This window comes from Aethalodelphis obliquidens, unplaced genomic scaffold (assembly GCF_003676395.1).
Source record: "Aethalodelphis obliquidens isolate GAN/ISIS:26980383/991018 unplaced genomic scaffold, ASM367639v1 scaffold69, whole genome shotgun sequence".
Classification (NCBI taxonomy): Eukaryota; Metazoa; Chordata; class Mammalia; order Artiodactyla; family Delphinidae; genus Aethalodelphis; species Aethalodelphis obliquidens.
In genome coordinates, this window is record NW_020838013.1 from 4,892,289 (window position 1) to 4,916,442 (window position 24,154).

The 24,154-nt window shown below is 61.6% G+C and overlaps 2 protein-coding genes across 11 annotated transcripts; both read left to right on the forward strand.

The window, feature by feature from the left end:
• The first annotated feature begins 1,290 nt into the window (after nucleotides 1-1,290).
• ALDH3B1 (aldehyde dehydrogenase 3 family member B1) lies at nucleotides 1,291-18,335 on the forward strand. Of its 5 annotated transcripts, none has more exons than XM_027090870.1 (11): nucleotides 1,593-1,611; nucleotides 3,512-3,598; nucleotides 5,479-5,641; nucleotides 9,176-9,286; nucleotides 9,398-9,518; nucleotides 9,841-9,926; nucleotides 10,426-10,507; nucleotides 12,707-13,093; nucleotides 13,797-13,963; nucleotides 15,516-15,615; nucleotides 17,630-18,335. In XM_027090870.1, exons 3-11 carry the CDS (start codon nucleotides 5,480-5,482, stop codon nucleotides 17,818-17,820), a joined length of 1,407 nt encoding a protein of 468 aa, XP_026946671.1. In that variant the 5' UTR covers nucleotides 1,593-1,611; nucleotides 3,512-3,598; nucleotide 5,479; the 3' UTR covers nucleotides 17,821-18,335. The 5 variants fall into 5 exon arrangements, with proteins under 5 accessions (XP_026946673.1, XP_026946671.1, XP_026946670.1 ...); XM_027090871.1 differs by lacking the exon at nucleotides 1,593-1,611 and adding an exon at nucleotides 5,189-5,274 and having other exon boundaries at nucleotides 3,517-3,598; nucleotides 17,630-18,333; XM_027090872.1 differs by lacking the exon at nucleotides 3,512-3,598 and having other exon boundaries at nucleotides 1,291-1,611.
• Nucleotides 18,336-19,742: 1,407 nt separating this feature from the next.
• On the forward strand, nucleotides 19,743-23,875 carry NDUFS8 (NADH:ubiquinone oxidoreductase core subunit S8). 6 transcript variants are annotated; one of them, XM_027090874.1, is made up of 8 exons: nucleotides 19,781-19,811; nucleotides 20,391-20,513; nucleotides 20,768-20,825; nucleotides 20,915-20,965; nucleotides 21,540-21,629; nucleotides 21,724-21,896; nucleotides 23,471-23,599; nucleotides 23,685-23,875. In XM_027090874.1, exons 3-8 carry the CDS (start codon nucleotides 20,768-20,770, stop codon nucleotides 23,814-23,816), a joined length of 633 nt encoding a protein of 210 aa, XP_026946675.1. In that variant the 5' UTR covers nucleotides 19,781-19,811; nucleotides 20,391-20,513; the 3' UTR covers nucleotides 23,817-23,875. The 6 variants fall into 6 exon arrangements, with proteins under 6 accessions (XP_026946676.1, XP_026946678.1, XP_026946675.1 ...); XM_027090875.1 differs by lacking the exon at nucleotides 20,391-20,513 and having other exon boundaries at nucleotides 19,743-19,811; XM_027090877.1 differs by lacking the exons at nucleotides 23,471-23,599; nucleotides 23,685-23,875 and adding an exon at nucleotides 22,238-22,742 and having other exon boundaries at nucleotides 19,756-19,811.
• Nucleotides 23,876-24,154: the final 279 nt, after the last annotated feature.

The following is a 24,154-nucleotide window of genomic DNA, read 5'->3' on the forward strand; positions in this document are numbered from 1 at the left end:
AAGGGGCAGTGCCCTCTCAGACTGGCGAGCTTCACTCCCAGGCCAGGTTAGGACCCCTGTGTCAGGAGGACAGGCCTCTTTGGGGACCTCCCAGGCTGAATTCATGACAAGTTTGGGGTAACCCCTGCAGGAGGTATCCCCGGTCAGGGAGGGGTCCCTCAGGATCCTGCAATACCCCTCCCACCCACCATACCTCCCCAGGTGGGTCCCTGATTTGCTGTGTGGCCTTAGATCAGTGGCTGCCCCTCTCTGGACCTGGTTCCTGGCTGACCGCTGCCAGGCTCAGCTCCAGCCCAGCCCCGCCTGACACTGGCTCTGCCTCTGCCTGGCTCAGCTCCAGACAGCAGGGCAGGGCTGTCACATGCTGAGCCACGTGACAGGCAGCGGCTGGGGTTCCATCCCACGAAGAGGACGGGGCCCCTGCAGCCCCTTACCCCAGTCCCAAACGGCTGAAGCCTCCAGGGGCTACCAGAGCAGGTGTGGGCCAGGAGACCTCTCCTACCCTCCCAGGTAGGCAGGGGCAGCGGGGAGGGCGGGGGCAGTGAGGAGCATCTCCCAGGTGCCCAGTCGGCCCAGAGGCCCTGGGCCAGCATCCCAGACAAGACCTAGGGCACCAAGGTGGACGGGCAGCAGCGGGCCCAGGGTGACAGGCATGGGGCGATAGCACAAAGGATATTCCTGTCCCCCTACCTGTAACCTAATCGCCTGCCTGTCTGACACCAGCACCTGCCAGGGGATCATCCCCCTTTGTGCTGGCTCTGACAGGTGTGCCCGGGGTGGGGGTGGGGTGAGGCTGAGGGGCAGGGACACAGGAACCTCATGGCGACACTTATATCATGACGGCTCACCTAGAGGGCAGAGGGTGGCGCTCTTTCCGGGGAGGCAGGAGGGGACAGCAGGGGGTGGACCCAGCCCCGCTCTGGAGCAACAATTTTCTCATGTGGGTCCCAGCCTGCCACTCATGCCCTGTGCCCTCTCTCTGGACTTCCATTTCCTCATTGTAAAATGCCAGGTTGCAGGGTGACAGGTGCTGTGAGCGGGGTGCTGGATGACGTGATGTTGGACACAGACGCGCCGAGGGCAGGGACGAAGCCTGGGCCCTGGGATTGGATTTCTGGACTCCAGCTGTCTTTGGATCAGACCTCTTCATTTTGCAGATGGGAAACTGAGGCTCAGAGGGGCTGGCGGTGGGGGGGCTGGGTGTGGGAAGCAGGGCTTTCCCCCCTGCTACTCCAGGCCACAGCCCTCACCCCACACCGTAATTCCTGGGTCCACTACTCTGGACTCATCCTCCATCTTTCCCATCAGGGGTCGAGATGGACCCCTCAGCTCAGAGCTCCCTGGAGACCTGCTGTGTGGCCCTGGCCTGGTGCTGGCCCTCTCTGCGCCCTGGCTCCTTCTCTGTGGTCCAGGAAAGGATCTAGAGGCCCCTGAGGGAAGTGATGGGGAAATCTCAGCCTGCAGCCTCCAGCCAGCCCAGAGTCAAAGTCAGGCACAAGGCCAGGACAGCCCCACCCCAGGGGCTGGCCCAGCCTTGCACATTTCATAACGGAAGGGCAGCTGGGTAGAGCAGGGCCCACCAGGAGGAAGGGCAGCTTCGCAGGGCCTCAGGTACGGTGTTCTGCAGAGGCTGGGGATAGAGCAGCGAGCAGTCAGGGCCAGGGACCCGCTGGCAGGTTGGCTTGGGCACTGTGGGCTGCCGTCAGTCCTGGAAAGCCTGGCTACTCACGGCCACGCACAGGGACTAGCTTTGTCTTCTCGGAGCTTTTCTGCTCGCCTGAGGAGAAAGGGGAAGGGGGAAGGGAGTTCCGTTTGCCCCAGCCTAAGAGAGGAAAGAGAGAGGCCAAGAGTCCCTGCTCTGGACCAGCCGCCCCAGAAAGGAATGCACCCCTGTCCCTGGGGGGTGGTCAAGCATCCATTTGGCAACACATTTCCTGGGCAACTGCCACGCATGCCCGCTGCTGGGGTGGGCTATGCAGCGAGCGGTTCTGAGCGGTCGTGTTCCTGGGAATGGACTCTGCCGGGGTCCAGGAAGGCGAGGCTTTGCCAGCGTCAGGCAGCCGGGGGCACAGCCTCTCCGTGCGGTGGGGCGGGGGTTGGCTTGGCCCACGGCCAAGGGTTGGTCCCCAGCTCCCCACACCCGCCATGGAAGGGAGGGGGCCGCTCCCCAGAGTTTGGGAGACCTTGTAAAAATCCAGGTTAAGGCTCCACGGGGCAGGGAGGGGAGATCAGGTTGGAGACCCCAGGGTACTGGGACCTGCAGAGCCTTCGAGGCGGCCCCGTGCCGTCCACCTTCTGACAGCCTGATGGGGGTCCCCTGGGCCCTCAGACCACCATGTTCACCTCTGTCACTCTTCCCAGCCCCACATCCCTGCCCCCACCTGGGTCTCAAGTTGATGTCCTTGCCTCCCTGGTGCCCACACTGGGCCAAGGTCTCCTCGGGTTCCCACCCCAGGGTCTCCTCCCCGAGACCCCCCAGCACAGCTGTCCTTTGCAGTCTGAATAACCATCGTTCAGAGCCGCCCTCACTGAGCACTCACGGGGCTCGGCCCTGCACCAAGCACTTCACAGCACTATGGGGTACCTACAAGACACCATCCCCATTGCACAGATGGGAAGAGTGAGCCACAGAGAGGCCAAGCCACCTGCCCAAGGTCTCCTAGCTAATAAACAGAGTTGCTGGGATTTGGACCCAGGTCCTCAGGCCCCCGACACGTCATACAGAGGGTGCTCTTAGAAGGCCTGTGGTATAGACAGGGAAACCGAGGCAGAAAGGATGAGAGGGTGGGCAGAGGTGGGGGCCGGGAGGTAGCTCATCCTCAGGACCAGCCAGGGCCCAGGGACGGGGCTCGGGCAGCAGCTGTTCCCTGATGATGATTGGAGGCAGCAGACCTGAGTGCCCGCCCCTTTTGTCTCCCTCCTTGATGCCCCATGACCTGGGCCTCAGCTTCCTACAGGGGTGCCAGCCAAAAGCTATGCTGCACTCACATCAGGCACCCACACTGGCACAGTGCCCGGCACAGTCAGTGCTTAGTCACTATTATTATTATTATTATAGAATCCCCAGGCTCATGGCCTCGAGGGAAGGTGGCGGGCCCTGGGGCCCAGGGAACCAGGCCCATCCCTTGTCACATCAAGTGACTTAGCAACTCCCAGGGAGGTGGGCTTAGGGCCGCCAGACCACCCGATGAAGGAACCCCCTCATCTGTGTGTCCACAGTGGCTGCTCAGCTCCCTTGTGAGGTCACAGGCCTGGGGTCCCCCCAGGCCCAAGGCAGCCTTGCACATCTGCTTACCTGGGTTGAGTCCAGTTCCCTGCCCTGCAGCAGTCACCCCTTGGGGCCTCGGTCCTGACCAAACTGCAATATGGTGTGAGCTGGCCTCAGTGTTGCCAGGAGAGGCTGCTGGAATGTTCCAACCAGACCTCCACCCCCGCAGAGCTCCCCACCCCACACTGTACTCGGAGATGCCCTATTCAAGGGACGTGCCTTACATTTTTGTGGGTTCTGCAGGCTCTTAGGAAAGTGCAAAGACCCTTGAGGAGGCGGGAGAGGGGCGGGTGTGGTTTGCCCTCAGCATCCATCAGCAGAAGTCTGAAGGTGAGAGAGGATAGGGGGAAGGAAGAGGGATAAATATTTGTTGAGTACTTGGTAACAATAACCACAGCTGACCATTATTAAGCTCTTACCATGCACACAATGGCCGGTGCTTCATGTGGTGGAACGGTAGCATCCCCTTTTTACAGGCACGGAAACTGAGGCAGGGAAAAGATGAGTGACTTGCCCAAGGTCACACAGCTACACAGGCAGGGTCAGGGTTTGAGCTCAGGTGGCGGCTTTAGGGGTCAGCAAGTCTCTTAGCTCTTGGGTCTCTGGCCAGTATGCCTTCCTCTCTGGAGGAGGGTTGGAGCTGGGGACAAGCCTGGAGTGACAGGGGCTCTGATGATATCCCTGTTCTGCTACAGTCACCCTCTCTGGGGGATGTGGTGCCCGCCCTGTGCCCGAGACAACTGCCCTGTTTCTCCTGATCAGAGTAGGAGGCCTGGGGGGTCAGTTTGGCCCCCATCATGCCTATGGGGACAGCGTAGGGCTCCAGCAGGCTCTCAGCACAGAGTGCCCATCAGGGCAGGCCATCCTGTTGGCTGGAACAGTTCATGGAGTCCTCCAGAAAACTTAGGGCCGTGGTGGCAGTAGTCACTTAACAATAGCTGGCAACCCTGAGGGCACTGACGCCCTGTCCTGGGCTTAGAACTGGCCAGCATGGTCTCATCCTTGATAAACACCCATCAGGTGGTAGGTGGAAGGGTGACCTTAACAGATGAGGAGATTGGGGCACAAAGCCCCAAATGATAAGTTAAGTAGGCAAAGAGGGGTCCTGCTGCCCAATCCAGTGGGAGAGGAAAGAGAGGGATGGGGAGGCAGGGCAGGGAGGTGGACAGAAGGAAACCAGGTATTTATCACAAGGTATGACACAGTGCGGTGGGGAGCAGAGCCAAGGGCCCACTGTGAGAATGTGTAAGGGAGTAATCATGGTGGGCTGCCTGAAGGAGGCATCAGTCAAGCAGAGACCAGAAGAGAAGTGAGTCAGAGAGAGAAGGAGGAAAGGGTCCCCACTGGTCCTTGGCACCAGGCCGAGGACTAAGTGCATCAGAGAGCTCCTCTGATGAACTTCAAGTAAGCAGGCGGGCACCCGGGGGGAATGTCAGAGCCCCTACCCTGCCTGCCAGGCCTGGCTGATGACAGCATGGAGGCCTGACTGCCCCCTCACCCCTCACCCCTCAGCATTCCCTGCTTCTCCAACACTGTGGCCGATGGGGCTGGGATGGGCAGCAGGGCCTCTGGGAGGTGGGGTTCTTCTTTCCCAGTCTTGTTGCGGAGCTGGGGCACAGGGAGAGGAGTCCTGTCACCCAGCCCTCTGAGCCACCACCAGCCAGCCTGGCCACCCTGGGCAGGGCCCCCAGGCTGGGGACAGTGGGAACAGAGCATTCGTATTGGGAGTGTCCCAAAGTGGTGGTTGGTGGACTCCGCCTCTAGTTACCAAACTTCCCCTGGTTACTCCACTCAGACCTGCTGGGGTAAGGGCTACCCGTCTCCAGGAGGGGCACCGGAGTAGGGTGGGGGCCATGGCTTAGGGCTAATTTCCGGGTGGCAGGAAGCAGCGTGACCCCCTGGCTCCCTGCTCACTCTTAGGGGCCACGGAGTAGCTGTCCCCCAAGCCCACACCCAGTCCCGTGACTGCCTTGGGGTCCAGAACCCTCCTGCCCACTGGTTAAGAGGTGTGGTCTGTAGCTCTGTCAGTGGGTGTCCAAGTGTGCCCCTTGTGTGTGTGTTTGTGTGTATGTGTAGGTGGGGCAGCCCTGGTCCCTGCACTTACGTGTGAGTCCCCATGGGGGTGCCCGCGGGCCCACGCGGGTGCAGGCAGGGGCGGTGGAGGGCGCCTGGAGGTGGGGCGCCCCGGCCCACGCTGCCCTGCTCGGCAGGATGGACCCCTTCGCGGACACGCTGCAGCGGCTGCGGGAGGCCTTCGACTCGGGGTGCACGCGGCCGGCCGAGTTCCGGGCTGCCCAGCTGAAGGGCCTGAGCCGCTTCCTGCAAGAGAACAAGCAGCTTCTGCAGGAGGCGCTGGCGCAGGACCTGCACAAGGTGGGTTGTGGGGGGACAGGCAGGGGTGGGAGGAGGAGGGCAGGGGTGGGGAGGTTGAGACAGGGGGGATGGGGACAGCTGCATCCTCCATGAAGGGGGAACTAAAAGCCGTCAAACCCCGCCTCCTTTCCTGTGCCGTAACCCGCTCTTCTGCATTCACCCATTCATTCATTTCTTCATTTACTCCACTATTTTTTTCTTTTTTTTGGTCGTGCGGTGCAGCTTGCGGGATGTTAGTTCCGCGACCAGGGATTGAACCCACGCCCTTGGCAGTGAGAGCGCGGAGTCCTAACCACTGGACCGCCAGGGAATTCCCCCACTCCACTACTATTTATTGAACACTTACTATGGGCCAGGTACTGTTGTAGGCTCTGGGGATACAACAAATAAAACAAAGTTCTTGTGTCCAGGGAGCTGGGCTCCTGGGGAGAGACACAACTAGACAGTGAATAAATACACAGCCTGTTGGATGGTAATGAATGCCATGGAGAGACACTCCCAGTGCGAAGGGGGTGAGAGAGGGCCAGGGTCAGGGTGCGGTTTTGTATGTGGGGGTCAGGGAAGGTTTCTCTGAGACAGTGGCGTTTGAAGGAGGAGGGGGAAGGATCCACGTGGACAAGGGGGGAAACAGCAGAGGGCACCGCATGTGCAAAGGCCCTGAGGCAGGAGGTGCTTGGTGTATTTGTGCTTGAGGAGCAGCAAGGAGACCAGAGTGGCTGAAGGAGAGTGGAAGAGGCAGAGGTATGCAAGGGATGAGGTCCAGGGAGCTGGGTCACACCGCTAGGGCCGCATGTGGAGGACTTCTGCTTCACTAGGTACCGTGGGCATCATGGCCTCTGTCCAAACGCTGGAGGCCTGGGGGCTCAGCCCCTCCCATCTCCAGCAGCAGCCACAGCAGGACCTCAAGAAATACACTTCCTTGTAGGCAGCCTTCCACCGTCTCAGCCAGCGGGGCCCACCTGTGTGGCTGCCGCTGCCCTAGGACAACTGTCCAGGGGCTTCTTCTCTGGACAAAATGTCCCTTGAGCTTGCCACAAAGGCCACGGTGCCCAAGCTCACCCCTGAGGCCCCACTGGCCCCTCACCACCTGTAACTCTCCAAGGCTGTGCCTCTTTACCAGCTGGTGAGGTGCTGTTTTGATACTTAACACCTAGGACAGGCCCATGGTGCACATTGGCTGCCGGCCAGCCCCTGTGGTCACCACTTGTCCCCAGGGGGCTGCAGCAGTCCCACACTGGCTCATGCTGAGCGCTGAGCTCATCTTCTCCCCAAACCTCCTGAGCCCATGAGCAGAACACTGGGGTCATCCCTTTCTGCCCTCCTGCCTCCCCTGCCCTTCCGGTGGGCCTGCTGGCCCCACCCAGCTCATGAAGAGATGCCGGCACTGGCAGGCCTGGGAGGCCCTCTGCAGCCTCCTTGGGCCCCACCTGATTTGCAGGCACCCAGCCAGGTGTCCAGAGCAGTCACTTCGAGACTAGTATCTCGTGGCACCTGGGGTCATGGATCAGGGCACCCCCGTTCACGGGGGCAGCACGAGTTGGCCACAAGGACTTGTCCTGAGGACGTGGCCTCCTGGTGACGCCTATGCCCTTTCTCGGGGTCCTCAAACCTTCTGTTTATCACCACGCTCCAGGACTGTAGGCAGGTGAGACCCGGGCTCCCTCGTCTGCCATTTCTGGAATCGTCTGCTACCCCATTTATGAAACCAAGGCACCGGGTCGTACTCTCCTTGGCTCTCTGACACCCAAGGGGCCTGGCTTTGCCTCCCTGTGGGGAGTGTCCATTCACTGGACCTGGTCCAGGACAGAGGGGGCTCACACCCCCTACCCTGGCATGTCGGGCTCCCTGGGGACTGACACCCCACTGAGCCTCTGCCCTGCCCACCAGCTGGCCTGGCCTGGCCGCCTCCGTGAGTCCTGACTCGACGGTCTGTCTGGTCCCTGTTCTCCCTATGGCTCAAATTTCACCTCCTGCCTGCAACCCTCAAGCCTCCAGGAGCCCGCGCCTCACAAAGGAAGCAGCAGCCCAGAAAATCCAATCTGGTCCCGGCCTCTGGCCTGGTCCCTCCCTCTGGGCTCAGCCAGCCCTGTCCCCCGCCTTCCCAGCAGGCAGCATCTGCCCTGTCTGACCTGCACAAATCGTCCCATTTAACCCGCAACAGCCCTTCCAGGTAGAGGTGGTCACACCCAGTCACCCCCAGAGGAGACTCAGAGAGGGCGCGTTCTTACCTAAGGGCACAGAACCCGGGCTCAAAACAGCCTCTACTCTTCCAAACTCCTGGCATTCAGCAGGGTTCAGATTAGCCCTCAAACAGGCCCAAACCTCAGTCAGGTCACAGGAGACCTCGCTGGGCAGGAGTGTGGGCTGTGGACACAGACATAGTAGAAGGCATTCCTGAAGCAGGCTCAGCCCCTAGAAGCGCTGGTGGGCGTGGCTTCTCCCCCCAAGGTCCCTGAGCCCTCCCCCTCCCCCCAAGGCTCAGCTCTGGCACTCCTGGGCCCATCGCCCTCTCCTCTGACAGGAAGGAACTTGCACCATAATGGCTGAGTCTCAGGCATCAGGACAGCCTGGCTCTTGTGTCCTAGGCCATGGGCCTCCAGCTGCCTGCAGCCCACAGGCTGGGTCCCTCCTCCCTCGTGGGGGTGGGGCAGGCATGCCAGCCGGCATAGATCAGGACAAAAGCCCTATTGATTGTCTCCTTTTTTCCGACTCCTGCCCTTGAAATCTGCCCTGGCCCCTGGGCTGTGGGAACTGATGGCAGAGACACCTGTCCCCAGTGACCAGTCCCCAGTGACCCAGAGACACCTGTCCCCAGTGTCCCCTGCAGACTGACATCCACACAGCAGGCCACAGAGGGCCACACAGACAGTCCTGTTCAAACTTAAGTTAGAGCCTGTCCCTGCTCTGCTCAACAGTCCTCACCTCAGCTGCCTGGCCTCATCACCTCACCCACTCTTCTCCCTGCTAATAAGGAACGTAGCAAGCCTGAACCCACCCCAGGGCCTTTGCATAGGACATACCATCTGCCTGGAATATTCTGCCTCCAGGTATCCATGGGCTCCTTCCCTCCCTTTCCTCACTGCTCAAATGTCACCCCATCCCAGAGGCTGGCACTGACCATCTTATATAAAATAGAGCAAAGACACACACACACATACATGCGCACATGCACTCACACACACGCACACACACTCCAGCAGTCTCTATCCCTCTTACCCTGTTTCATCCTCCCATTGCGCTTGTCACGTCCTAATGGAGTAGTCAGCGTTCTCATCATCACGTCGACCGTGCCCCTACAATGTCAGCGCCGTGGGGCAGGTTTTCTGTCTGTTTCAGTCACAGCTGCATCCCCAGCACAGAAACGGCACCCATGCACTCTAACCATTCAGTGAACATGGAGTGAATGAACGAATGAATGAGTGAATAAGACAGACCTTGCCTGGGGAGGCTTTGCCCACCCCAGGGCTCCGGCCACCTGCGGATCCTGGGTACCCTGGCCCAAGCCCTGCCCTTGCCCCTCCCCCTCCCCTGCAGTCAGCCTTCGAGTCAGAGGTGTCTGAAATCAGCATCAGCCAGAACGAGATTAACTCGGCCCTTAGGAACCTGCGGGCCTGGATGAAGGATGAGAAAGTGCCCAGGAACCTGGTGAGTGACCCTGGGCGTCAGGGCCGCAGGCAGCCTCTCTGGGTGGCAGGTGGTGCTGAGGGGCTGGGGTCTTGGCACCTCACCGTTCACCATCACTCTGCCCCGACCCAGGCCACACAGCTGGACTCGGCCTTCATCCGGAAGGAGCCCTTCGGCCTGGTGCTCGTCATCGCCCCGTGGAACTACCCTCTGAACCTGAGCCTAGAGCCCCTGGTGGGCGCCCTCGCAGCAGGTGAGAGGGAAGCACCACCTTCTCCCTCCACCTCCCGTCCATCCCCCCAGCCTCACAGCCGCCCACAGAGCCAGGGAGGAGGGGGGAGCTGGCACCAGGTAGCTAAGAAGGCCTGGTTCCCATCTGGCCCACCATCCGCAGGCTGTGTGGCCTTGGGGCCGGCAGGGCACCTCTCTGAGCCATATTCTTCACCTGAAGGTGGAGTGAGGCCCGCACCTGCCCTGCAGGTGTGAGGACTGAATGGAGACGGGGAGTGGCTACAACTGGCCACCCTCTCCCCGCCCCACCCTGCCCCACCCCCTCTCCCCGCCCCGCCCCTCAGGGAACTGTGTGGTGCTGAAGCCCTCGGAGGTCAGCAAGAGCACTGAGAAGGTCCTAGCCGAGGTGCTGCCCCGATACCTGGACCAGGTGAGCAGGGCCAGGTACAGAGCAAGCAGCTACACTGGGGCTGAGCAGGGCTAAGCAGGCCCCGCTGGGCCGGGCAGCCCTTGGCGTGGCTCCTCAGACAGGACCTGAGTTCCAGCCTCACTCCTGCCTCCTCTGGGTTGTGTGGCCTTGGCCAGGTCACCGCCCCTCTCAGCCTGTTTCCCTCTGAGTGAAACAGAGGGGTGGGGCCTGTCCCCCGGGGGTCCCTGTCTGTCTCTGGTCGGCCCTGCTGGCCCAGCCCCAGCCTCAGTCCCAACCCCAAACCCGCCAGGCCCCAACCTTACACCTGTTAGGCTGGGACTGCCTGTGCCTAGTGCCCCTGGGGAGCTCCCCACTCCCCACTGCCCCCGACCCAGCCCACCTGGAGCCCGGGCCCCAGGCAAGGGGGGAGCCGTCCCAGGCACGCAGGCAGGCAGGCAGGTGCCCTCTGGGCCCTCAGGCTGGGGTCCCAGGGGGAGCCCTCCGCCCGTCTGGCTTGCAGAGCTGCTTTGCCGTGGTGCTGGGCGGGCCCCAGGAGACCGGGCAGCTACTGGAGCACAAGTTCGACTACATCTTCTTCACAGGTGAGGAGCCAGTCTGGGGGCTGTGCAGGATGGGAGAGGTGAGAAGCTTGCCCAGCCCCACCCTTAGGGGTCTTATCCCCAACTCTGAGAGAGGGACAGAAGCAGCCAGCCAGCCAGGGAGGATGCAGACTGGGGCAAGTGCTGGGTGGTGCTCTCGGCCCCAGGACGAGCTTGCTCCACTCTCCCTGCGCAGGCTGGGGAGCAGCCCCGGACCCCTGGGGACCCTTGGGAGGGATGGGCCCCATCCCAGAAACAGGCCTCTCCACCACTCACCACCTCACACATCACAGCATCTGTCCTTGCTGAGCTCCCGCTGTGCCAGGCGCTCATTCCTGCGCCCACGGCCCTTCTGGAGGGCTGGACAGATGAGGGTTTGGGGGCTTGGGTGACAAAAAGATGCAGTGCCCACTGCACTAGCCAGGATTGGGGCAGGCTGTATTTTGCTCCCAGAGGTCACCTGCCATCACCCTGACATGTGCCCATGTGGTCCAGATACCACCTAGCTTCAAGTGACCAGGATGGAGTTTCCAGAAGAGATGAAAGGGTGGAGGATACAGACAAGGCGAGGCCCTGGAGGAGGGAGGAGGGGACCCGCCTCCTGTGTTGCACACTTTGTCCCCATCAGAGCAGGGGACGTGCCATCTCTGCCTTTCTCCTCCCCAGACCCTGCCATGAGCCCAGGACAAGGCCTGCCAGATGCCACCTTAACAGACAGGGAGGGCGACTGTGGGAGCAGAGGGGCCAGGGTCCTCAGCTGTTCCTACAGATTCCCAGGGGCTGGAAACACCAGGAGAAGGAAGCCGGGGTGGGGGGTGGCGGGGCGCCTGACCACCCTCCACCATCACAGCCCGAAGCTCAGTGGACTCTGGGCCCTGGCCCCCCAGGACCGAGGGTGCAGAGGCAAGGCAGGCAGATCCCCGGAGGCCAGCTTCTACGCCAGGTCCCCGAGGCAGTCTGTGCAGAGGCCGATGGACCGCCCGAAGCTACTCCACCATAATCTCCTGACTTCTCCAGGCCTCAGTTTCCTTATTGGTATGATAGGGGCCATCCCCAAGTCACAGGCCTGTCTTAAGGACAAATGAATGAATGGAAGCCTTTGTCACAGCACGTGGCCTGGGCAGCAGCCACTCACTCACTCACTCGGTGAATGTTTACTGAGAGCGCAGACGGGCACCGCGAGGCCTTGGGATAAAGCAGGGCTAAAGCCTCCTCCATTGTCATGGAGCCCGTGCAAAGGTGACCAGGGTGGAGGTGGGGAATTCAGTTGTGGGCGTAGTCAGGAAGGCGGGACAGACTAGGAGGTGTTTGAACAAAGATAGGAGGACCTAAGGGAGGAGCCGTGGTAGGGAGAGGCCCCTGGGGCCGGCTCAGCCGACAAGGGGGCCTGGATGGGAGGGAACGAGGGCAGGGAAGCAGGAGGAAGTGAGACCAGAGAGGTGTCTGGACTCTGGGCTCCCTCGGGCTGCGGTGGCTGGCGAGAAAGGCCAGGGTTATCACATCACAGGAATGGCAGCGTGGGGCCCTGGGCCAGGCGTGGGCAAGAGTGTGTCGAGGCCTGGGGGCGCTGTCAGGAGTGTTTGGGGGTGGCTGAGTGGAAGAGGGGACTGTGAGACCCAGGACACCAGCCCAGAGGAGAGGTGGGGACCCAGGGGAAGAGGGGGCAGACGGTGGGTGTGGAGGGCGCCAAGGCTGCCAGATTAGGTCAGGGAGGGGAGACCCAAATGAGGACCAGCTAGAGCTGGAGCCGGGCCATAGGAGTTACTTTCTGAGGAGAGTGGAGAGTGGGGAGGGACTTAGGGCGGCAGGTTAGAAAGAGTCGCCTGCAGGCCCAGCTGGGATCAGAAGCAGGGAGACGGGGGCTCCTGGCTGTCTACCTGGGCAGGTCAGGACAGGGAGCTGGGCCTGGCTTGCAGCTGTGGGCAGAGCTCCTCGGAGGGGCTGGTGGGGGAGTGGGGGAGGAAGGGGAGGGGGGACGACCTGAAAAAGGTCCCAGTGCAGCAGCAACTGACAAGGAAAAGCCAGGTGAGGGTGACTCTCCCCCGCCCACCCCCACCCACCCCCACCCCGCCCTCTACTCTACTGCCTCTCCAGGGAGCCGCAGGGCAGGGAGTGAGCCCCCTCGAGGGGTCCCAGCCCTGGGCTGAGGCCATCCCACCTGGCCCAAGTGACCGAGAGCCACTCTGGTTCCTTCCATCCCAGGGAGCCCCCGAGTCGGCAAGATTGTCATGGCTGCTGCCGCCAAGCACCTGACCCCCGTCACGCTGGAGCTGGGGGGCAAGAACCCCTGCTACGTGGACGACAACTGCGACCCCCAGACCGTGGCCAACCGCGTGGCCTTCTTCCGCTATTTCAACTCCGGCCAGACCTGCGTGGCCCCCGACTATATCCTGTGCAGCCCCGAAACGCAGGCTCGACTGCTGCCCGCCCTGCAGAGTGCCATCACCCGTTTCTATGGCGAAGACCCCCAGAGCTCCCCAGACCTGGGCCGCATCATCAGTGAGAAGAATTTCCAGCGGCTCCGGGGCCTGCTGAGCTGTGGCCACGTGGCCATCGGGGGCCAGAGTGATGAAAGCGATCGCTACATCGGTGAGTCCCGCCCTCCCTGCCACTGTGCCCCACTCCCAGCCCACCCCAGCTAAGGCCCCCCCACGCTGGGGGCCACGGCTGGGCCCCGAGTCTGGGCCCAGCCTGTAACCTCGGGCCCTGAGGCTCCCCGACCCCACTGCTAGAGCCCAGCCTGGTCCACGGCTCTGGTGCCACGATTCTGTGACACCAGTGTTCCGCGTTGCCGTGTCTGAGCCTGTGACCCCACGACTCAGCCCTCTGGCCCAGGCTCTGGATTCTCCAAGCTCAGACCCCGGAGTTCTAGGGCTCAGGTTCCAAACTTCAGCCCCAAGATCTGCTGCTCCACGGGGCCGTGACCCCAGGTCCTATGAGCCCACGATTCCTGGTTCTGAATTTCAACAGCCCGTCCTGAGCACCCGCTACGCTGTGAACAAAGCAGCCCCAGTCTCCCAGGCCGAACGGCTCAGAGGGTGACGCTGCTCCCCCGCAGGCTGGGACCCGGGACCTCAGGTCCGGTCACCCTCTGACTGTAAGACCAAGGCTGAGGGGCTCTCTGGGCCCCACGGGCCCCGGTCAGGCTGGGGAGCCCCTCAAGGTCACTTCCCGGGGGCTGTGGGGAGATCACCTTCCCCAGAACGTCCCTGAGCCTGGAGCCCTGGGTCCCTGGGCCCTGCCTGCCCGAGGCCCCACCCCTGGGGCTGAGCCGTGCCCTGTGCCCGGGCAGCTCCCACGGTGCTGGTGGGCGTGCAGGAGACGGAGCCGGTGATGCGGGAGGAGATCTTCGGGCCCATCCTGCCCATCATGACCGTGAGGAGCCTGGACGAGGCCATCGAGTTCATCCGCCGTCGGGAGAAGCCCCTGGCCCTGTACGCCTTCTCCAACAGCAGCCAGGTGGGGCTGGACAGAGGTGGGAGCAGGTGGCAGCAGTGGAGGGTGGAGTGAGGTCAGCAGAGGGTGAGGTGGCACCAGGACCAGAGTGGACCAAGGGGCCTGGCAGGAGGGGTTGGCATCCTGGTCCCTCGGGGACAGTCATAGGAGCTCTGGGATGGTGGCGCTATCTTGGCTCTGTCCCTCTCCTTCCTCCTCGGGGCAGCAGGGCCTCCCCCTGCCCTCCAATCTGGGCCTTAGTGGGCGGCTCCCCAGGGTCTTCTCTAGGGTCCAGTGTCCCCTCTAAGTCAGCCCCACCTCCTTTCTTCTGCATCATCATGGCCTGGTGGCGGCGGTGTCCCCTTTCTCTGCCTGGCTCATGGAAGGCACACACGACGTGGGATGGCACGACTGGGGGAGGATGAATGACCAGGACGTGCAGGCCCAAGCATGAGCCCTGGTCCCCTGCCCTTCCCTGGGATTTCTCTCAGTGGGATTTCTGAGTCGGCGGATGGGGGTCCACTCCACCCACCAGCAGGCAAGCCCCGACCTAGCTGTTATCTGAGGGTCACACGTTGCAACTAACTATAACCAAGTTTTCGTGCAACTACTGTTTAGTGTCTACTAATTATTCCCCTCCCTTCTTCTTTTTTATAAATTTATTTATTTATTTTTGGCTGCACTGCATCTTCGTTCCTGCGCGTGGGCTTTTCTCTAGTTGAGGTGAACGGGGGCTTGAGGCGAACGGGGGCTACTCTTCGTTTCAGTGCACAGGCTTCTCATTGCCGTGGCTTCTCTTGTTGCAGAGCACAGGCTCTAGGCGCACGGGCTTCAGTAGTTGTGGCAGTGGGCTCAGTAGTTGCGGCTTGCGGGCTCTAGAGCGCAGGCTCAGTAGTTGTGGGCTTAGTTGCTCCGCAGCATGTGGGATCTTCCCAGATCAGGGCTTGAACCCGTGTCCCCTGCATTGGCAGGCAGATTCTTAACCACTGTGCCACAAGGGAAGTCCCCCACCCCCACCCCACCGCCCTCATTCTTCAAATACACCTACAGGCTGAAGAGGAAGGGCCTTCATTAAGTCAAGCAAGGGTCAAGTTCATGTTTCCAAAACCCAAATCTCAATGTCCTCCTTGTGCTGCACACAGGCCCCCCGCTGCGTCCCTGCCCCACCCCACCCCTGGCCTCCCCACCTGCCCTTCACTCTGCCTGGGGGGCCCTCCTACTCATCTCTGCCCCGCCTTGAGACTCAGCAGGCACCTCACATCCCTCCTGGGAACGCCTCCCTGACTGCCCACCCCTCACCCTGCACCCTCCACGTCCCCAGGAGGATGCTGGGTTTCCCACCTCCCCATCAGGCCTGAGTCTGTGTCCACAGTCACCTGCATGGGCCACAAGCAAGGGATGCTCAGGAAACACGTCTCCAGTTGGGGATGGGTGGCAGGCTGCCCCACAGCCACCGCCTCCAGCTCTCACGGTGGCCTCAGACCCTGCAGTGGCTCCCAGGGCCCTGAGGGGTCTGGACAGAGCCCCCACGGCCCCGGCAGCTCCACCCCCAGCCTCATAGCTGCTTCTCTCCCAGGTGGTCAAGCGGGTACTGGCCCAGACCAGCAGCGGGGGCTTCTGTGGGAACGACGGCTTCATGCACATGACTGTCGCCAGCCTGCCCTTCGGAGGAGTGGGTACGTGCCAGCAGAGCCACGCCCTCTTACCGTCATCTCTCACCCTGCTCCCCTCTGCAGAGTCTGAGGCGGAACCTTCCATACCTGTCTCTGCATTTACATATGTGGGTGGACCCACAGATACACAGTTTAGGGTTTTTTAAACATCACTGATTGCTAGGGCTTAGCACACGCAGGGCGGCCTTGGGCCTTCTCTTTACTCCACAGTGAGGCTACATGCTGCTCCTTTAACCCCTCCTGTGTCCCCTCTGTCCCATGCTTGGCATGTCGCACAGGAGACAGGGGCTCCTGCCGGCTCCCCCCTCCACCAAGCCCCAGCAGCCCCCAGTACCGCTGTGAAGTCCTGGCCTCTGAGGCTGGTCCCAGCAAGCCTGACGGCTGGGTGATGCGAGGCCACCACTTCCCCTCTCTGAGCCCACCTCCTCCTCAGGGGACGAGAGGGCCAGAGGCTTGCGGTCCCGCCACCTGCCTGCACCTGGCACTAGAGTAAATGACCAGCAAGTCCTGGCGGGCTGCCCTGGTGGGCCTGGACCCTCCCTGGGGAGCGGCTGGTGTCATAGGAGCACGGCAGGCTGAGATCGATGCTGTGGTGGTGGAGGTCCAGGGCTGCGCACCGCTGCCGTCCCCAGTTCTGGAACCCTCTTCCCCAGCACCCCCTCCTCAGGGAAGCGTGGGGCTCTGTCTGCAGGTGAATCTGACCCTGCTGCTCCCCTGGCAAAGCCTTCCACGGCTCCCAGGCCCTCAGACGGAGCCAGGGCTCTGACTCAGCTTCCTGAGGCCGCCCTTCCTGGTCTGGCCACGGAGTCCTGCTCCCGCCCCTGCCCCGCTTCCCTGGTTGCTGTCCCAGACACACAGAGCTCTGCCCAAGTCCTGACACACCACGGTCACCCACCTCCAAGGCTCCCTGAGTTGTCCCCGAGCCTGGGCCCCTCTTGCCCCACACATCCACTTTATCTGGTCAACTCCACATCCCTCAGGCCCCACTCTCTCAAGGAAGCCCTCCCGGATTACCCCTGATCCCACCAGGCTGGGTGCCCTGGACTTCCCACTGCCAGGTCCTTGACTGCCTCCCTACTTGGACACTGCGACTCATAACAACACAGCACTTACTGTATCTATGGGTCTGAACACTTGCTCAATCCCCGCAACTCTAGGAGGTGTGTGCCACTGTCACCCCATGTCACAGAGGAGACCAAGGCGAAATCACTTGCTTAAGGTGACATGGCTACTTCAGAGCTGGGATTCAACCCTGGGCAGCTGCCCTGGAATCCACTTTTTTTTTTTTTTTTTTACTTTCCATCTTTCCTCTCTCTTTTTTTCTAATTGAAAATGTTGTGGTTGACAGTCCGCCTGCCGATGCAGGGGACACGGGTTCGTGCCCCGGTCCGGGAAGATCCCACATGCCGCGGAGCGGCTGGGCCCGTGAGCCGTGGCCGCTGAGCCTGCGTGTCCGGAGCCTGTGTTCCGCAGCAGGAGAGGCCACAACAGTGAGAGGCCCGCGTACCGCAAAAAAAAAAAAAATGTTGATTTACAATGTTGTGTTAGTTTCAGGTGTACAGCAGTGATTCAGTTATATTTCAGTTATTTATATATACACGCTCTTCTTTTCAGATTCTTTTCCATTATAGGTTATTACAAGATATTGAATATAGTTCCCTGTGCTATATAGTAGGTCCTTGTTTATCTATTTTATATAGTGTGTGTCTGTTAATCCCAAATTCCCAATACATCCCCCAACCGCCCAGAATCCACTCTTGACCACTGTCTACCCATCGTGCCCCAGCACCTGGTGTCCCCAATATTTATTTGAGTGGGTGCTGGGGCCAGGCTCAGGGCTAAGCCCTTTACCCACAGCATCTCATGATTAGCCCACTTTACAGCTGGAGAAACCAAGGCTCGGGGGGTGAAGTAGCCCACCCAGGTCATACTGTGTGACTGGCAGAGCCCAGGTCTGTCTGACGCTCCTCGGCTGGCCACTGGGGGCCTAACTGCTGTGTTCCCTGTCACCGTACAGGCGCCAGTGGGATGGGCAGCTACCACGGCAAGTTCTCCTTCGACACCTTCTCCCACCACCGCGCCTGCCTGCTGCGCCGCCCTGGGCTGGAGAAGGTCTACGCTCTCCGCTACCCGCCCCACACTCCACGCAACCTGAGGGTGCTGCTCACAGCCATGGAGACCCGCAGCTGCAGCTGCGCCCTGCTCTGAGCCACCCTGCGCACAGGGGCTCCGAGCGTCCCTCCCAGCTCACGTCTACGAGTCCTCCGCTGCCGTGGCCACCTGAGGCTGGTGGAGACATGACCTGGGGTCCACGACACAGGAGGAAAACACCTGCCGGGGCCACGGCCCAGACCAGTGCTTGCTCTCCTCCCGCCTGGGGCTTCTCTTTTCAGGCCCTCAGCTGCCCCCTAGCCAGGATGGGCCAAGGTTTGGGAGCATCGGAAACAGTGCAGTAACCTGCCCTCCTGCTCCCACGCTGGCCACCTGTGTTCCGGGAGACGAGGGAAGATGTGGGCACCTCTCAGGACAGAAGGTGCCCTTTCTGTGGAGGGTGCAGAAGGGGTCCTGGCATCCGGTCCATGACACACTGCGGGCCTGCTGTGACCTGGGTCGTCCCTGCCCTCTCTGAGCCTGGTTCCCTATCTGCTGCACAGAGGAGGTGATTAACACCTCCTGAGATCATCATGAGGATTAAATTTTGGAGCTTAATTGCCGACTCCAGGCTCCAGGCGTCCTGTCTCCTCATTTGGGAGGGGAGAGGCTGCTTCCCTCTACTCTCTCCGCACCTCTCCCTCCAGGTCAGGTTGATGAGATGCCCACAGTAGGATCTCCCTTCTCTTCACCTCGGGCCTCTTAGGAGCTCTGAACTAGCTCCTTTTCCCCAAGTAGCTGGCCCTGGGCACCTTCCCCTCATCATGTCCCACACTGGACTCCTCCCCTTCCCTCTCCTGCTCATCCTCCTGGGCCCGCATGCCGTGGAGTGATCCCCCATCCACTCAGCCACAAAGCCAGACTCCTCGGCTAGACACTCCCTTCTCACCTCCCAAGTCCCATCTTTGAGTAATTCTTGATGATTCTATAAAATACCGCAGACTTCCCCAATCCACACACTAATCGCTGTGCCCCGGGCCATCCATCACCTACCCTCTTTCGCCGGGGCCCAGCCCTTCTCCTCAGAGATCTTCCCAAAGCCCACTGGACCATACTAGCCCTCAGCCTGAACCCCTTCAGTGGTTCCCCTGGCTCACAAGTCTGGACCCATAACAATCCTTGGGAGGCTCTGCACAGCCCTGTACACGCTCCCCCCCACACCCCCCACCGCCAACCCATCCTTGCCCTCTTCTAACGCACTGGATGTGTCCTCCTTCTCTGGTGGACCTCCGCACAGAAGCTGGGCGTGCTCTCTGGCCCTTCTGGTTCTGCTCGACTCCTCCTTGCGCTCTGCTTGGACATCATCTCCTCCAGGAAGCCCTCCCTGACCACCTTCCACTGCCCCCAACACACAGGCGGCCTCAGGGGCTTTCTCAGTGTCCGCAGCCTCCCGGGTCCCTCTGCCACACAATTCACTGGGAGGAAACACAGGTTTGGGGGCTGTTGAGGGACGGGGCTCCCGGGTCATACAGATCCAGGAGTGGCTCAGGCGGCCGCACTTCGCAGATCTAAGGCTTAGGCCAAGTTACTACACAAGTCCGTGCCTCAGTTTCCCCATCTGTAAAGCGAAAATAATCGTTCCTCCCCACACGGCTGCCGGGAGGATTAAATGAAGACGCCAGGATGAAGGTTTAGCATAGAGTAGGCATGGCTCCCGCGAGGAATCACCACAGGCTACGATTCTCATCACCGTTATCATACACGCCCCGCTGAGGCCGAGAGGGTGTCCTCCAGCCCAGGGCGCCGGGTCTGGCAGGAGCAGCAACCTTAAACCACGCCTCGGATGTCCCGCCTCCAAGAGCTCGGGAGTCCCGGCTCACTAGTTTCTCGCACCCAACCCGGCGGCGCTCTACACCACTTCAAGCCCCTGCCTGCTCCCCTAGCCAATCGGAGAAAAGACTTTTTCGATCCCGCCTCTTTCGGCTGCGCCACCAGCCAATCAGACCACACCACGAAGAGTCCACGCCCAATGGCAGCATCCCAGGATGTAGGCTCCGCCTCTCGACGGACAGGCCCCTCGGCCCTGGAAGGAGAGGCAGCGATTCAAGGTGGGTGTTCGGGGCTCAGGTGTTAAGGCCCAGCCTGGGCAGCGCGGCATCGGGGTCGAGTGTGCGGCCCCCGTTGGCTCCGCCGGCTCCGCGCCCGGGCTTTATCTCGGCCCGCTCAGAACCCGCGGCCTCTGTGTCCTTGAGCGTGCAGCGGGCGGGAAACCGGCACCGTCAGGGCGCATATGCACCTCCTGCGCCCGTCGGGTCAGAGGTCATGAGGAAGGGCGGGGAAGGAGCCGGGTTGGGTGCCTGGCACTGAAGTCAGCGGTCAAAAGAAATGGTCCCGCTAGAGGTCACAGGTCACGAGAGGGGCACTTTTGGCCTCGGCTAAGTGCCAGGCTCTGGGCTAAACCCTTGGCATCTTCGAGCCTCCTCCATTCTCGTGACCTCCCATTTCACAAGTGAGAAAACCCAAGGTCACTTGGCAGGCTGGGAGACAGTTCCAGAAGGACCTTGATGCTGGGGAGAGGAATTTGATCTTGAGGGTTATTTAAGCCCTTAAAAGGTTCATTAGGGGAGGGCTGGGGGTGTAAAGGGAGGGGTCTGGCCTGGGTTCACATCCTGGTCCCACCCCCTCAGTGTGTGACTTTAGGCAAGTCACTTAACACGACTGAGCTGTGGCTTCTCATCTGTGCCTCCCTCTGAGGTCATCATGTGGACAAAGTGACAGTGCGTGTGACCCCTAGCACAGTGCCTGGCACGGTGAGCTCAGAATAAACGCCGGTGGCAGGTGGCAGTGTTAACCTGGGTCAGGTTGGAGGCCGGGAGGGGCTGCACCTGGGAACAGGAAGCCCGTCTGTGCCTCTGACAGGAATGGGGGTGAGCAGGGACAAGCTGACACAGTGGCACTGGGGTCAAGGGTCAAGGCTCCTGCAATGCTAGGGTTCCCGGGGGTGGGGGTGGGGAACCATGCCTGTCTGAGACCCACCTATGCCTCACTGTCTTCTTGCCCACAGATGCGCTGCCTGACCACGCCCATGCTGCTTCGGGCCCTGGCCCAGGCCGCACGTGCAGGTAGGACCAAGGGAGCCTTTCCTGGGTGTGAGGGGCCCAGCCTCCTAGCATGAGGTCGCATCTGCACAGCGTAACCCCTATCCTTGCAGGGCATCCCAGTGGCCGGAGCCTCCACAGAAGCACAGCGGCAGCCACCTACAGTGAGTCCCGGGGCGCCGCAAGCCTCAGGCTTTCTGATCATCGTCCTGCCAGAGGCAGGGGAGAAGGCCTGTGTTCTGGTCCTGGCTTTGCTGGGGGCTCGCCCTCTCGGAGCCTCAGTTTCCACTCTGTATAAAGAGGATGGTGATCAAGATTGAATATGATTCTTGGGGGCCGGGTCTGTCATTGCAGGGGGTGGAGGGCCTTCCATGTGGCTACACCGTGTGATCTCAGACCTTCCCCGTGTAGGACAAGGAGGGAGCTGCCAGGTGTGAGCCCTGGGAGCTGTGCCTCTTCATCAGGACCCCAGTACCCAAGCCCCTTCCAACCCCCATCAGCTCCTGGCTTGGACGGCCACACAGGCACAGGGAGAAGCTGGCGAGGGCTGCCCAGGGCCTGAGGCTGGCCTCGAGGGTGCTCACTGAGGCGGGGGAGGTTTGGTGAATGAACAAACCCCTGGGGGGCCCAGCTGTTGCACCTAGAAGGAGGCCAGGCCTCGTCTCCCTGAGCTGGAGTCCTTGGGGAGGGCCTGTGTGAGGCCTGCTGCCACGGCCTCTCTGCCCTCCTCCCCTGCAGAATATGTGAACATGCGGGAGCCCTCAATGGACATGAAGTCGGTGACCGACCGGGCAGCTCAGACCCTGCTGTGGACCGAGCTCGTCCGAGGTGGGCCCTGGGGGGAGGGGGGAGGCCGGCTGGTCGGGGGCACAGATGTGTTAGGGAGGAGGGCCCCCTCCCACCGTGCCTGTGCCGCCCCCAGGCCTGGGCATGACCCTGAGCTACCTGTTCCGAGAGCCAGCCACCATCAACTACCCATTTGAGAAGGGCCCACTGAGCCCGCGCTTCCGTGGCGAGCATGCGCTGCGCCGGTACCCGTCCGGGGAGGAGCGCTGCATCGCCTGCAAGCTCTGCGAGGCCGTCTGCCCAGCCCAGGTGAGCCCCTGACCCCAACTGACCGCCCCCCGGCCCCTGCCGCTGGGAGAGGGAGGCCACAGCCTGCTGCAGAGAGAGTGAAGCGGGCAGCCCTGGGCCCGAACTCTGGGCCCCCTGCCGGGTGGGTGTCCCCAGAAAGTCCCTTTCCCGATCTGAGCCTCTTCCCCCCCGTGAATGGGAGCCGACTCAGAGGCAGTGAGTCAGGGGAGGGAAACTTCCAGCCCTGAGCAGGCCACGTGACACACGTGGGTCCTGCCCTTGGGGGTCTGGTCGGGGGCGTGAAACCCAGGCCTCGAGCCACGAGGCGGCACCTGAGGGTCTCCACTTTTACCCGGATGCAGCAGCCGTTTCAGGAGCACTGCCTGTGTGCCTGCCACAGGACCGGACCCAGGGACACGTGTGCCACAGCCGGGGCCCTCACTGCCCCCGGTCGCTGCTCCTTTGAGCCCCTGGCATCTGGTTCTGTCGGAGGGTCCCACACGGACTGTTAGTGCAGAAACAGACACACAGCTGGGGCTCTTGGGCTGGCGGATGTGCCCGGCAGGAGCCCAGCAGGCTCAGGGGTCCTCACGGTCCACACAGCGACCCCCTCCCAGCGGCCGCTCCAGGCCACATCTCTGTGACCCCGGATGGCTGCTGTCCACGACCTGCCTCATTTCCTGGACCACTCCCAGGTCCTGCAGGCCACGGGTTGTGGCCTTGCTGTCCCCAGTCTAGCCACCGACCTGGAGCACGTAGGAGAGCCCCGAAAAAATAATAACAGTGGTGGCATCCAGACAGTGAGTGCCAGCTGTGGACCAGGCACTGAGCCAAACTCATGACTCATCTCTGCAACAACTCTAGGAGGTAGAGATTATTATCCCCATTTTTATAGATGAGGAAACGGAGGCACAAAGAGATGAGGCTAATAGCCAAAGGTCCCACTATGAGTGGTGGACATTACACTCCTGGGGACATCTGAGGGCCTTTGCCACATCCCTTTGAAGGTCCTCCCAGCTGTGGGAGGCCCCAGGCCACCCCTTCCCCCAGCTGGTGCAAGTGTGCACCCAGGAAGTGAGAGTTAAGGACCTGTGTTTGAGTCTGGGCTCTGCCCCTCACTTACTGTGTGGCTTTGGGAAACCCCTCAACCTCTCTGAGCCTCAGTTTTCTCATCCATTAAATGGGGATAACTAGATGTAATTGGGAAGGTTGTTCAACATGCAACCGACAGTAATGGGGCATTTTTTTACCGGGTGGGACCCCTTGGGTCTGCAGGTGCTATGGTGAACAAGGCAGGCAACGGCCCTCTCCTTGTGGGACTCACGTTCTGAGGCAGGAGGTGCTGGCCATTAACAAACAAGAGAATGTCAGCTAGGGCAAGCGCTCAGAGGCCGACGTCACAGCTGCGCCGGGCGGCCTGTTAGGAGAGGGGTCAGGAAAGGTACACGCGGGCCGAGAGTGGATGACAGAGGGTCCGCTCTGTAGGCCCCGGGGGGCCAGTCCCGCAGGAGTGGGAATGAGCCATGGCGGGGGCTGGATCCTGTGCCTAGGGCCAGCGTGGCTGGCAGGTGACAGTACCCTGTGCCACCCCCCAGGCCATCACCATTGAGGCTGAGCCTCGGGCCGATGGCAGCCGCCGGACCACACGTTACGACATCGACATGACCAAGTGTATCTACTGCGGCTTCTGCCAGGAGGCCTGCCCTGTGGACGCCATCGTTGAGGTGAGCAGGCCCCGCAGCGGGGGAGGCCGGGGCGGAAGCTCCTCGGAGGGGCCTGACGTGGCTGCGCCTGCTCCCCCGCTCGCAGGGCCCCAACTTCGAGTTCTCCACGGAGACGCACGAGGAGCTGCTCTACAACAAGGAGAAGCTGCTCAACAACGGGGACAAGTGGGAGGCCGAGATCGCCGCCAACATCCAGGCTGACTACCTCTACCGGTGACCGGCCCACCGGCTGGCCCGAGGTCCCCTTCTGCCCAATAAAAGAGCTCTGACCTCCCCACCGCCTCTGTCATCAGTCCGCCGTCCAGGCCGAGACCGTCTGCGGCCTGACCACGGCCTGTGGCTTCCTCCATTGGACCAGGTCCTCGGACAGAGTCGCCCTCCTGTGCGACTCTGTGGGACCTGCCAGGCCCTCCCCGTGGCTGGGCCCGGGCCCGCGGCAGTGTGTGGCCCACACATCTTCCTGGGCATGTTCCCCAAGGCTCCGCAGGCTGGAGGTCGGCCCAGGTCCACTGTTCCCATAATCCTGTGTGCCCAAGGGGTGGGGCTGGGGCCTGT

Excerpts from the sequence above, each read along its gene's own strand:
- ALDH3B1 (XM_027090872.1), top strand. The coding sequence starts at position 5,480 with ATGGACCCCTTCGCGGACACGCTGCAGCGGCTGCGGGAGGCCTTCGAC. Across the intron at positions 10,508-12,706 it reads CGACTACATCTTCTTCACAG|GGAGCCCCCGAGTCGGCAAG; the intron begins GTGAGGAGCCAG and ends CTTCCATCCCAG. Across the intron at positions 13,094-13,796 it reads TGAAAGCGATCGCTACATCG|CTCCCACGGTGCTGGTGGGC; the intron begins GTGAGTCCCGCC and ends GTGCCCGGGCAG.
- NDUFS8 (XM_027090875.1), top strand. The coding sequence starts at position 20,768 with ATGCGCTGCCTGACCACGCCCATGCTGCTTCGGGCCCTGGCCCAGGCC. Across the intron at positions 20,966-21,539 it reads CACAGCGGCAGCCACCTACA|AATATGTGAACATGCGGGAG; the intron begins GTGAGTCCCGGG and ends CCTCCCCTGCAG. Across the intron at positions 21,630-21,723 it reads GTGGACCGAGCTCGTCCGAG|GCCTGGGCATGACCCTGAGC; the intron begins GTGGGCCCTGGG and ends TGCCGCCCCCAG.